At 55.3% G+C, this 12,335-nt stretch overlaps 1 protein-coding gene across 1 annotated transcript in view; it reads left to right on the top strand.

Annotated features, from left to right (window-relative positions):
• Positions 1 to 656: 656 nt before the first annotated feature.
• The window catches only part of RAB10 (RAB10, member RAS oncogene family), a 36,259-nt gene continuing 24,580 nt past the window's right edge, over positions 657 to 12,335 (top strand). The window contains exon 1 of the mRNA XM_068679106.1: positions 657 to 1,202. Coding sequence (XP_068535207.1) covers positions 1,076 to 1,202 — 127 coding nt within the window. The 5' untranslated portion in view covers positions 657 to 1,075. The remainder of the gene's footprint in view (positions 1,203 to 12,335) is intronic.

Here is a 12,335-nt window from a genome sequence, read left to right as displayed (position 1 = left end):
ACGGGCTACTTTTGAGGCACAATTCGTGTGTTTTTTCTACTGAATCTTTGGAATTGGGTGAATTACGCGGTGACGGGTGGCAGGAGATGAGGGAAGGGCTTAAAGCTGAGTCAGGGGAAGCTCGGGCTGGGGTTTGTCACCGAGAGGAGGCTCATGGAGAGATGGGATGAGCTCCTTGGGGAGGCGGGCACGGCCCAGGAGCTGTTTGGGATTCATGAAATGTCCGAAAAATGTCCTAAAATACATGATTTAAGGGCTGGGGGTGGGCGTGCTGTTAGACCTACGGGTTAACCCCTGTGTGGAGGAGGCGGCCTCAAGGACGGCCCCTCCCACGGCGGGACACCCAGCGAGGCACCGAAAAGCAACCTTTATTGGTTAATTTTTATTAAAAAGAGGCACAAAATGCTCGGGGGGGGGTGGGGGGGGGCCGAACCCCGCGATCACCTCACGGCCTCAGCCCCTCCCCCCTCCCTAGGGGCTCCCCGCGTGACGTCACCCCCCACAGTGACAGACAGACAGCGGCCGCACCCAATCAGCGCAGCGGGATGGGGCGAGGGGGCGGGACTTCGGCCCTTAACCCCTCCGCGTGACGTCACCGCAGCCCCGCCTTTGGCCCAGCGTGCGTGATGACGTCACCGCACGCACCGCCTCAGTGCCACCGCCCCCCCCCCCCCCCCTCCCCTCCTCCTGGCGGCCTCCGCCGTTACCGAGCCGGGAGCGCCGGGGCACGGCCGGGCCGGGCCCAACCGAGCCCAAACCGAGCCCAACCGGGGCTGAAGCGATCGGGGCCGGGGTTATGAGGCCGGGCTCCGCCGCTGCGTCCCGCTGAGGAGCAGCCGAGGCCCGCGGCGGCGCGGGGAGCGCGGCGGGGCAGCCATTTTGTGGCCTCCTCCTCCTCCTCCTTCCTCCTCCTCCTCTTCGGCCTCCTCCTTCCTCCTCCTCCTTCTCTTCATCCTCCTCCTTTTCCTCCTCCTCGTCCGGGCCCGGTGCTGAGGGCTGCGGGAGGCCTGTAGCAGGCGGCGGTGGTGGTGGTGGTGGTGGCGGTGGGGGCGGCGGGGGCCGCCTGCGCCTCCCCATGGCGAAGAAAACGTACGACCTGCTCTTCAAGCTGCTGCTCATCGGCGACTCGGGCGTCGGCAAGACCTGCGTGCTCTTCCGCTTCTCCGACGATGCCTTCAACACCACCTTCATCTCCACCATCGGTCAGTGCCCGCCGGACACCCCCCACAAAATGTCCCCGTATCCTCCTGTCCCTATATCCCCGGTCTCCGTATCCCTGTGTCCTCCTGACCCCAAAATATCCTCATGTCCCCCTGTCCCCATATCCCCAGGTCCCCCTGTCCCTGTATCCCCAGGTCCCCCTGGCCCCAAAATGTCCCAGTGTCCCCCCTGTCCCTATATCCCCAGGTCCCCATGTCCCCAGTCTCCATATCCCTGTGTCCCCCTGTCCCCATATCTCCAGGTCCCCCGACCCCAAAATATCCCCGTGTCCCCCTGTCCCTATATCCCCAGGTCCCCATGTCCCCAGTCTCCATATCCCTGTGTCTCCCTGTCCCCATATTGCCAGGTCCCCCTGACCCCAAAATATCCCCCTGTCCCTATATCCCCAGGTCCCCCTGACTCCATATCCCTGTGTCCCCCTGTCCCCCCGTCACCCTCCTTCCACCCCCAGCCATGTCCCCAGGTGCTGGGTCTACCCCAAAGTCCCTTCCCCAGCTCCAGCCCCAGTCCCTGCTGCCTCACCCCCCCCCCCCCCACCCTCCCCCCCTCCGTGGCTCCCCACATTTTATTTTTTTCTCCCCCTCCCCGCCGCCGCCTTGTTTTGCAGCTCGGGTGCCGAGCCTCAAACCCTCTCTGCGACGGGCTTTGGTGGCGATTTAAGGGAATTCAGGCTTCCGCCGTGCCTTGTGGTGTAACTAACGTGTGCGGGCACCAGCCGCATGTCAAGGGGGGAAAAAATGGGTTGGATTTCGGCTTTTTGTGGCTGATGGAAATCCCTTAAATGCCTGGCCGTGCAGGTGTTGACCAAGGGTGGGAGAACCTGCGAGCACACGCCTTGTGCTTCCTCCTCAGTGCCCCAGCGTCACCCTAAAAATCATAGCTCAGAACTTGAGACGTGAAGCAGAGGCTCGCAAGCCAAGACCTTGGTAATCTGAAGCCAAAGGAAATCTGTTTGGGCTTGGAGGGCAGCGAAGTGCCAGGGGGCAGTGCCCTGAGAGCTGCTGAGGCTTCAGCTCGTGGTTCTGCTGAGGAGTTGTTGATTGGGGGGCGAGATGGGGGCAGTGAAGGTTGCTTAATGCCAGCTTTTACCATCCCGTGCCTGGGCTCCTGGCGGCTCTGTTTATTTTTGCTGCCGTGGTTCTGTGCTGCTGGGCGAGTCGTGCCGTGGGGCACACGGCGTTGGTCGCTGTCAGAGGGTGCTCGAAGGCTCCTGGCCGCTCGCAGAGTTACAAACAGCCAACGTCTGGCTTCAGGAGGCAGCAGGTGGATGTATATACATATATAGGTGGCTCTTGCTCCAGAGGGCTGGTGTTTTGGGGACCAGTGATTTTAATAATGAGCTCCCGGGGTTCATCGCTCGGCAGGTTTTGAGGTTTCCAGCAGAGCATCGCCAGGTTTAGCAGCAAACGTGCACGAGGCTGAGAGCGTCTCTGAGTAGATAAACTGTGGTGTGTATGCACTAAAAGGCAAGTTTTCTTTCCCAAATTTTGAGCCGAATGTCGAGGTGTGGCAGCAGCAGGCACCGCTCGAGGTGGGTGGCTGGGTCGGAGGGTGTCAGGCTTCCGTCTTCACAGGGGAATTCGGCAGGTTTGGGGGCACAACTGGGTTTTCCACGTGGTGCTGTTATTTCATCTTCTTAACCACATGAAGGTGGCTTCAGTGTGTTTGTCTGCAGTGGCTTAGTGAGGAGACGAGGTGGGAAGGTGTGTGTGTGGGCAAGCAGTGCCAGGTTAAATGGAGACTGGACGTAAACACCTTCAAATGCAGCCACGAGGGGAAAATCCTCGGCTTTTGCAGTGTGCTCAAACACCTGCCCAGTCGTTGTTGGCATCCTTAAAACAACGCAATCTGCCTGAAATTGGGTTTTCTCAAACACTCTCAGGTTTTCCCTGCAGCAGTAGCAGGAATACCGGCGGTCTAGGAGGGGCACGCAGCCCGTGGAGGTGACTGTGGGATAACCTGGCCCCTGCTGCAGCAGCTGGGTGGGTTTCGCAGCCCAACAGGAGGCGTTCAGGAAAAGAACCTGGATGAGTCTTTGACCCGGAGCAACGAGGAAACGCCGTTTCCAAATCGCTTGTGTACACAGCAGGTGACATTGAAGGCTCCTGGCTCATTGGCTGAACCTCTCCTTATATCAAAAAGGAAAAAAAAAAAAAGGAGAGAAACCACCTTAGGAGCTGCTTAGCTCTGATTCATGCTTCTGTGTTTACCCAGAGCTCCACCAAGAGCCGGAGATAGCGCAGCACGTCCGATGTGCTGCAGCACGGGTGGCTGCGGGCAGGGCCGGGGCCGGCTCTCGGGGACTATTGGAGCCCGTCCGTGTACGTAAAGGGTGTGTGGTGGGGGGAGGCGTCCAGTTCTGTAAAGCAAAGGCTCGTCTGCGTATGAAAATGCAGCTGTAATAACGTGTTGATGTTCCTACTCCACGTTTACAACCTGCGTGCCCTAATTTCATCTTCACACCTTTCAGGAGCGGGTTAAGCACGCTGCGGGGTGACGGTTCGGGTGCTTGTTGGGGGGCTCTGCTTAACATTTAACTTTGAGTCGCTTTGATGTCGTATTTCCTGCCAAAACAGCAGCAAAGCTTCTGGTGTGACGGGGTGCGTGTGTGAATGGTTTCGTTACCTCGGCTAGAGGTGCTATAAATACTCCTCGTGGCTCCTCGGCGAGAATCCCTAAGTCATCGCAGCCTCCCCGTGGGGAGCAGGGCCCTTGCCTCCAGCGCCGCCGCTCGCAGGTGGAGAGCGACCGAAGGAGAGAGAGAGGGCTGGGCCTGGCTGAGCCATTTCTGGCTCAATTTTGCAGCAATTTTGGGGTGCAAAAATGGCTTTGATCTTTCTTTTTAAGCAGTCGTGGTGACGGTGCAGTTCCGCTTCAGGGTGCGGGCTGGAAGCCGCTCCTGCGGTGTAGGGGGGACCCCACCTCACCGCCTGCCCCTATCCCCAGGACCTCCTGAGGTCCTTTACTCTAGGACCAGCAGTGTGAGTAGCTTCCAATCGATACGTGCTTAATTTCCTGCTGTCGATTTGTTTTGGCACCCGGCGTGACAAGCTGCTGAGGGCTGGAAGCGAACGGTTGAGGAGGGTCCGCGCGGCGAGGCCGTGCGGGGTCAGCAGGTAAAGCAGCGCCTGGGCTGTGCTGGGTGGGGTGGGGAGGGCTGGCGGCCTCAGGATTTGAATGTCAGAACGAGCTCAAGCACATAATTGCTATTGTTTGACGAAGTAAAATGCAAATTAAGGTGAGTCACAAGCAATGTTTTCCCATGGAACCTGAATGCTTCCAGTAACGTGCTCCGGAGAACAAAGAGCGTGCAGTCCTCGTGAGAGCCCCGCTGAAACCATCGGCTTTGGTGGAACTTCCATGGGTTGTAACCCACGCTGAGATCCAGGTGCTCTCCGTCCTGTTCTTTACTTGCAACTGCTGCAACTCCGTGCTTAAGTGATTCTACAAATACAGGGATGGAGAAAAAGCAGCAGGGTTTTGAGGTTTGGTCACTGAGTGTTTTATCCTGAAGGGCTCGGTGCTGGAGCTGTGCTAGCAGCATGCAACGCTGCCTTCTTTTAAGGGCAAAGGTATATGCAAACTGCTTGCTGATGAAATTGTTTTTTCTCAGCTTTTTATTTTTTTAAATTTCTTTGGCCTTTGTTAGAAGTGATTCTGAGTGTTTGCTTTGGGATCGTTGTACAATGGTATGTTTAGATAGTCAAACTTAAAGCAAGTCCTGGGATATCAGAAATACAACTAACGAGTTTCTGTATGTACCCTGGGAGGTTTGTTTGCCCGTTGTTGTAACAAATGAATATTAGGAAGGAGGCACAGAGAGCAAATGGGGGAAAAATGTGGTAGGAAAACAAACGGGTCAGAAATTGTTTTGGATTGTCAAGGCGCTTTTAACTCTGTGGTGGCTGTAATGAACCCACCTGTATTCCAAACTTCTAGGGTCCAAAAAAAAGCCTACAGCAGTGGGAAGCGCTGGCTGCTTCTGCCCTGTGTCCCTTTCTGTCTGCTCTCTGTAGCTGCTGACAGTGACCAGCATCAGGTTCTGTGCATATGGGGCCGAGGCTGTGCTCAGGCTGTGCCCCACTCCTCGCATGCAGCAGGTGAGTCAAGAAAAAACCCTCAAAGCAAAAAAATAAAACCCAAAGGGGCATTGAAAGTAAACAGCAGCCCCAAAGCAAGCACCCCTGCGCCCCAAACTCCTCTCTGGTCACTTCTGTGCGTGGAAGCAGAAGGTGGCAGTGGATGTTTTGGGGTGCTGGCTGCTGTGCACCTACTGTGGGGCTGCTCCTCCTGGGGGGGCTCCGGGTGGGATGTGGGGCGGCTGGCTCCTCACCTGGGGCCAGGAATAACAAGCAGCAGCTCTGCTGGTGGTGCCTTGTCCCTGATCAGGGACACAGGGACATCTCTGTGGGGACGGAGCTGGCTGGCAGCTTTGCGCCCTCGCTGTTCTGCTGGGCTGCAGCCGTTCCCCGAGGTGTGCTGGGGGCGTGGGGACACCGGGGTGGGATTCACACCGAGAGGTTGTTTGTGCAAATTGATTTTATGGCAGCTGGTGTGTGATTGATGGCCTCTGGTGGCAGTGCAAGCGCGTTCCCTGCGCCCTTCCCCTCCCGGCCCCTGGTATGAAACAGGACCAAGCCCTCAAAGCCCTCGGCTGTGCCCGCTGCTTTCCTGTGCTGCTGCTGTCCCTGCTGCTCCTCTTCTGGCCGTCCTTGCGCTCACAGCTGCTTGTGCTGGCCTGCAGGAGGCTGGTCCCTGGCTGTATGGGGTGCCAGGAGACGGGGGCAGGATTGGGAAGGGGGGTGTGAGCGTGTCCAGGCCCGACGGTGACTTTGGCACCGAGGTATAGCTGAAGAGTGAGCGGAGTCAGGAACGTTGCCTAGGGGAAAAGCGTGTTTCAAATTCAGAGAGCAGGCTGAGTTTGACAGCCTGTCTTCATAGTCTGTACCCTGCTTTTGGGTTTTACAAGACCGAGTGCAATACCTGATGAAATTGGAAGGGAACTTGCTCAGGAACAGGTAGGTTGGGGTGTAGGTGCTTCTGTTTGGGCTGAGTGATGTCCAATGTCCCTTCTGTGACCTCCAAACCAAGGGCTGTTTTGTAGCTCCTTGCTTGGTGATGGGCACAGCCGGGGGGTGCAGGGGAGTGCTTCCCTCGTGGCTTCTCGACCTGCGTCTCCTCCAAAGAAAGCAGCATTCCCGTCGTTATCCCGCATCTCTTTCTGTCCTCAAAGTTAGTATTGGTATTTAATTAGAGAACTAATTTAGAGTCCGTTGCTAAATATGTAACCAGGGGACAGGAAAAAAGAAATCCTGACTTGGAGGATCTCTGCTTTAGCCCCTGCTGCCCTGAGTGCTGAGGCTCAAGTGCTCCAGGACCACGTAGCCCCGTGGGGTTTGCTGCTCCGTGTGGGCGGAACCAGAAGTCTTGCGTGGGTTGCAGTTGAAGTCTCTGCGTGTTTTTTGTTCCTTTCTGGAGTTCCAACAACTCCAGGCTTTTTCCCAGCGGGACCGGGGCTGTTGTGTGGAGAAATGCCCGCTGGTGCCTTGTGTTTCCTCTGTGTGACTCCTCGCTGCCCGAGAGAGGGCTGCCTGCCTGCTGCTGTCGGTGCAGGCATTCTGCCCGCCTCTACTGCGATCACCCAGCCTACCAGTGACCCCCCAAATGGGCAGCCCTGTTCCTCTGCTCGAGCTCAGGGCAAGCTCCTTGCCCACCCTTGGTTTCAGGAGGCTCCCAGCAATTTAGCTGAAGCTGTCTTGTTGGGTCTTTGTCTCCTCTGCGGCTGAGATCAGGCTGGTTTCTGTTCCATCACAGCAAAACGCCCTCGGCAGTGCGGACCTGGTCCTGACCAGAAGCTGTCCCTGCTTCTGGGGTGGTCCCACCAGCGGGTTTGTCTGCTGGAGTACAGAGGATTCACTCCTGAACCGTTGCAGATCTACAATAAAGGTCCGAACTTCCACTGAATCCCACCACCACTGCTGTTCCGTTCGGTGTGCCGTGAGCTGCTTTCATCTCCGTCTCACTTTTTGATCCTGCCAGTAAACAACAAAACACTTTTTTTTTTAAACTGCTCAAGTTTCTGGCAACAACAGAGGTGGTGCTGCTGGCTCCTCGGGCTCTGTGCTTACTGCTGATGTGCACGGCCCGGGTGTGAGCTCTGGAACATCTGCACTTCTCTTCCCATTCCTGGTTTGGTGACCGGGGCTGGTGGGCAGAAACGCTGGTGGCTCGCACGGAGGCGTCTCAGGAACTTCCCTGAAGATCTCTCCAGAAGGAGAGCATCGAGATAACGTGTCCCTGCTTGAGGCCGTGTGTCAGAAGCTCTTGCTTTGTGCTCCACGCCTGTGGCCATCAGTCCTGGCTGCCAGGACCCTGCTGGGGGCTGAATTCAGTGTTTGAGGTGCTGTGGGCTGGAGAGGTTCCCCTTGGAGGTCTGAAGTGCTCCCTTCGGTTTTAGGGGATTAGGTGATGGCCCCAGCCTTGTGAAGAGCTCCTGACAAAGTTTAAGAGCTGGAAGAGCAATGTATGAAGAAGGCAGTGACGTCTTGCTCAGAGCCCCTTCGTGTGCTCCTCGCCCAGCTTTTGGGGCAGTTCCAGCGTTCCCTGTGTGTCCAGCGCTGTCGTCACCCTCGGTTTCAGCCCCTGGGACTTGTGGTGCTGCCGGACCAGCTGTCAGTGTAACTCTCCTTTAACCTGAATTCTTTGGGTCTGTCCTGGCGTCGATTCCCAATGCAGCCCCACTCGGTGTTGCAGTGGGACGCTGAGCTGCAGGGTGGGTGCTGCCGGGAGCTGATTTTGGGGTAACCTGTGATTCGAGGCAGTGCTGGTGGTGTTCTTTCCACCCTCAAAGTACGGGATCCCCGTTTCTCGGGCTCTTTCCATGAGTTCAATTTGAGTGTAGCAGGATCAGTAACAATTACTGACGGCGGTAAAAACCTCCTGACAAACATGGTGCTTCTGGGCAATATTGCAGCAGTGGGCGGTTTTTTTTTCCTTCCTTGCTTCAGGTTTCCTGCTAAATAGCCTGGGAGCGTTGCTGCTCACTGGAGAACTTCGGGAAATTGGGTGGAAACATCTGCTGGCGTAGAACTTCATCTCCGTGGGGTGAGCGAGGTGGCGGCACCAGCTGCTCGCAGCGTGGAAATGATCTTAGATTTCTAGGAATTGGTTTAAACCAGAGGTAAATACCTGCAGTGCTTCGCCTCTGTGAAGGCTTCTGTTTCTTGCTGCCGAAATGTTCATAAATTGAAGCTTTTTCTGAAACCCGGACATCGGAGTAAATACCTGCTGGTGTTCAGTACCGGAGAGCATCCTCAATCACACGGCGGCTGCTTCAGGTCCGTACAAACCCAACTGTGCCCATGTCGTAGAGCAGCAAAGCTCCGGTCTGCACACGCTATATTTAACAGCGAGCACAATGCCATTCTCTGCACTCAGGGTAGGAAACCACAGGCGTGTCCTTCACCAGCAGCTCTGTGCTGAGAGCCTCTGGCAGAAAGGCCGGGGTCACGTCGCCAGCGCTGGGGGACAGGGCTGCTGCTCCTGGCAGCAGTGAGACCCCGCGGTGTGCCCCAGGCAGCTGCAGTCAGGGGGAGTTCGTGAATAGTGGCAGCAGTCACTAATTCTGGGGAAAGAAACCTGTTTTTCCAGCAATATGTCACTTAAAAGTAATATGTTCCTTCTAGTGAGCTGGAAAAGGCGGCTTCTCGGACTGTTTGACCAGAGAAAATATATAAAATTTCAAATAATGGCCTGGCCCTCAAAAAAAAGCACTTCTGAAAACTTGAGCTGTCCTGTGAAGCATCAAAGATGCAGGTCTCAGATGTTGGTGATGACTGTGGCATGCAGACAGGCTCCCAAACCCATTTGGAAATGACGGAGGAGTTTCTAACCCTTGAGTGGTGCTGCTGGAAGCCGGAGGTGGTCGCTCAGTCCCGTGCTTGGGTTTGGTGCTCGGTGCCTTCAGCTGCTGGCACGGCTGAGCCGATGAAACGGGGGTGGAGGCACGTCCCAGCACCCTGCCTGGGCTGGAAGCAGCAGCGATGGCCTCTCCCCTGTGAGGTTAGCCCTACCGAGCCTTAATTCCCAAAAAATTAACCGGTCTTAGCTTGGGCATGGCCATGAGTGGTGGCTGCAGGAGCTGCAGGGAGCTTCGAGGTGTTTGCCTCTCATCCAGGGGCTGAATCCACTGTTCAAGCAGACAGCACGGACCCGGCGCCTTCTTTCTGTGCTAGCCTTCTCCTCAAGCTGGTGAGCAGAAAGCAGCCAAGGTAGGTGTTGACTTGAGGGTTCTTTTTATGTAATTTGAGGCCAGAATCGCTGTTCCAGCGAGTAGTGACAAATTTTCTGCTTCGCAAATAGCAGCAGCGTGCATGAGAGCGGCTCCGTGTGCCGTGGTTATTTTCGGGCTGACGAAGAAAGCGTAAGTAGGCTGAGGTGCCCAGGAGAAGTGGTTTAATCAGATGCAATCGGACTTGAGCATCCCTCGCACACGTGCCTGGTGGTTTAGGACAGAATTCCCTGTGGTTGCTGTGTCCTGCGGGGGCAATCAGCCCCCAAACCTGGAATTTAGGGACACTGCTGCAGGGGAGCAGCTCTGCAGTTGTATTTCTTGCTGGAGCTTTGCCTTTTTTTTCCTTACTACCTTGCGAATAAAAACCTTATTGTCTCCCTTGTCTCTTGGTATGCATAAAAGATCACTGAAATAGCTCCTTTGTTCATTTTCTTTTGTTTTGGTTGTGGGAGCCCTGTGTAAGGTTCAGCCTCTGGAATAACAAAATGAGAAAGTTTCTTTCTTCTGGAAGAAGTCGTGGCTTGTGCTGAAACTGAAACTCTTTGGGGTTTCACGGACCTAAGCGGCAGTGTAGGTGGTGTCAACAGGAAGCTTCAGTTTTCTTTCTGAGCAGAGATTTTTTTTTTCCATGGGCACTGGAGCCATACTTCCACGTGACTTCTTGGAACTCCATCCCCAGGAGGAAAACGCTGCAATGAATTCTGGCCTCTGGGACCCTCGCTGCTGAGCCTTCTGTGCCCCCCTCCAGTCCTCCTGCACCGTGTGCCCCACCAAGGGCCAGCCCCGAGAGTTAGAGGCTGCGTATGGTTGGTCTCTTTTAGGCAAAAATTGAATTAATGCTTATAAATGGGGGGGAGGAAAGGTTCTCAGAGGCTTCGTAACCCGTCCTGCCTTGAAAATGGCTTCGGTCCCATCTGCTCTGGCAAGTGACTGGCACCAAGGTGAGACTGAACCATTTTCTGGGATCTCAGTGTGCTGGGTGTGAGCGTAAGGGATGCTTGCTGCACCCGAAATTCATGGTGGTTGTACTTACAAGTTAAGAGATCTCGGAGCTCTCTTCCAACCTCGTTGATTCTGGGATTGATGCCCGGGGCCTGGCGTCTGCAGCCATTTCGGGAAACGCCCCTTGCCCCGGTTATCTTCTGACCCTTGCCCAGGCTCTCAGATCAGAGCCGAGAGATCCGAACTGTGCCATCGCCACCCAGCTGCTTGCAGTTGTGGCCCCGTGAACTTTGCCATCCCCCAGCTGGCTGCTCGACACTTTGTGCTCTGGAGGTGCTGGTGGGTACGGCTGCAGCAGCAGAGAGCTCCCCCAGGTTGCTCTGCCGGGGATGGAGAGGAGCTGCTGCTTCCACACCTCAGCTCTCTGTCAACTTCAAGCACGCATCCCACCTCCCAGTGCTGGGATCGGGCTGGTTTGGAGCTCTTGTAGATGGAGCTTTGCTTCATTCAGGTACCTTCCCTACAGACCTGCAGCGAGGAACCCCTAATTGATATTTTTAGGCTCATCTATCTCCCTTCCTCCCTTGGAGGTGTCATTATCCGGATTTCCCAGCAATGGTGTGTTTTGGAGTGGTCTTTGCTTCGTTGTTAGCTTCTGGTTTGCAGGTCAGTGCTTGGGTGTGTGCAGTGGATGCAGTACGGGGGCTGAGATGCGTGGAGTTCCTAGGAGTCACCGGCCCTTTTACTGCTGAGTCCCAAATGTGTGGACAAGTGCCAATTTTTAAATACAATCTGTATTTAAAAAAAAGGCTGGTATATAGGGAATAACCTATAAGTTCACAGCACCTCTGCCTCTGTCCCTATTTGATGTTTCTCACTTGATTGTTGCCCTCAGGTGCTCTTACGGAGTTCCTGGTGGGGATACTGACTTTGGTGGTGGGTTACTCCAGAATTCAAACCACTGCTTAACACCTACATCTTCATACAAATCTTTGAGGAGGCTTCAAGAGAGGCTAGGAGGAGGGAGGAGAGCTTTTGGTGCGCTGGAAGGCTGGCGTCTTGACCTAGATTTAATATTCAGCCTTGAACTGAGTGCTGCACAAAGGAAGCTCGCATGCTTACAGCTCGTCTGCCGCTCTGAGGGGAAGTGGGAGCACTTCAAAAACCCTTTCGGGGTAGGGAAGTGTCGTTGTGGCTCCTGGAAACCTGAACTTTGCTGCTTCTCCCTGGGCTGTGGCTGCAGCGTGGGGCAGCCTGCGTGGAAAGCTCTGGGGAAGCCGCAGCAGAGCGAAGATCCCCGTCCTGAGAGCATCCAAAGAATGCGGCCGGCCTCAGATAAGAGGTTTTGGGGGTGATAAAAAAGCCGTTTGGGCGAGTTTGTCACCCAAATGAATATTCAGCCGGGTCCCCCTTATCAGCAGGTCGAGAGGATTTGCATAAATCCAGCATCCCGGCAACGCCGGTCTTATTTCAGTCACTTCTTTGCTTGTAATGTGAGCCAGCATCTGAGAGCACAGCGAGTGCAGGCATCTGGACTGGAAGAATGTAGGTCACGCTGGAGTTGCTGCCTCACAGGATTGTCATCTGCTTCGTTAAGAATTAATAATTGGGAGGGGATGATCTGGCAGCAGCGCCGCTGCTGCTGGCCTGCGGCCTCCCTTACGGGTACATTCCAGAGCTGGGAATGGGTTGATGCAGGAATGGTGGAAATCGGGCTGTAAGGAGTTCTAGAAAGATAGTACAGAATCATACTGAAAAAAGAAAGTTCAGGAAAGAGCCATGAATGATTTAGAGGGACTGAAAATCTGCTGCAAGGGAGATCTACAGAAACCTGACATCCAGCCCAACTCCTGCCTGAGTTTCAGGTCCTCTTGGACTT

This window comes from Anas acuta, chromosome 3 (genome assembly GCF_963932015.1).
Source record: "Anas acuta chromosome 3, bAnaAcu1.1, whole genome shotgun sequence".
NCBI classification, from domain to species: Eukaryota; Metazoa; Chordata; class Aves; order Anseriformes; family Anatidae; genus Anas; species Anas acuta.
This window is presented reverse-complemented; position numbering and strand designations above follow the sequence as displayed.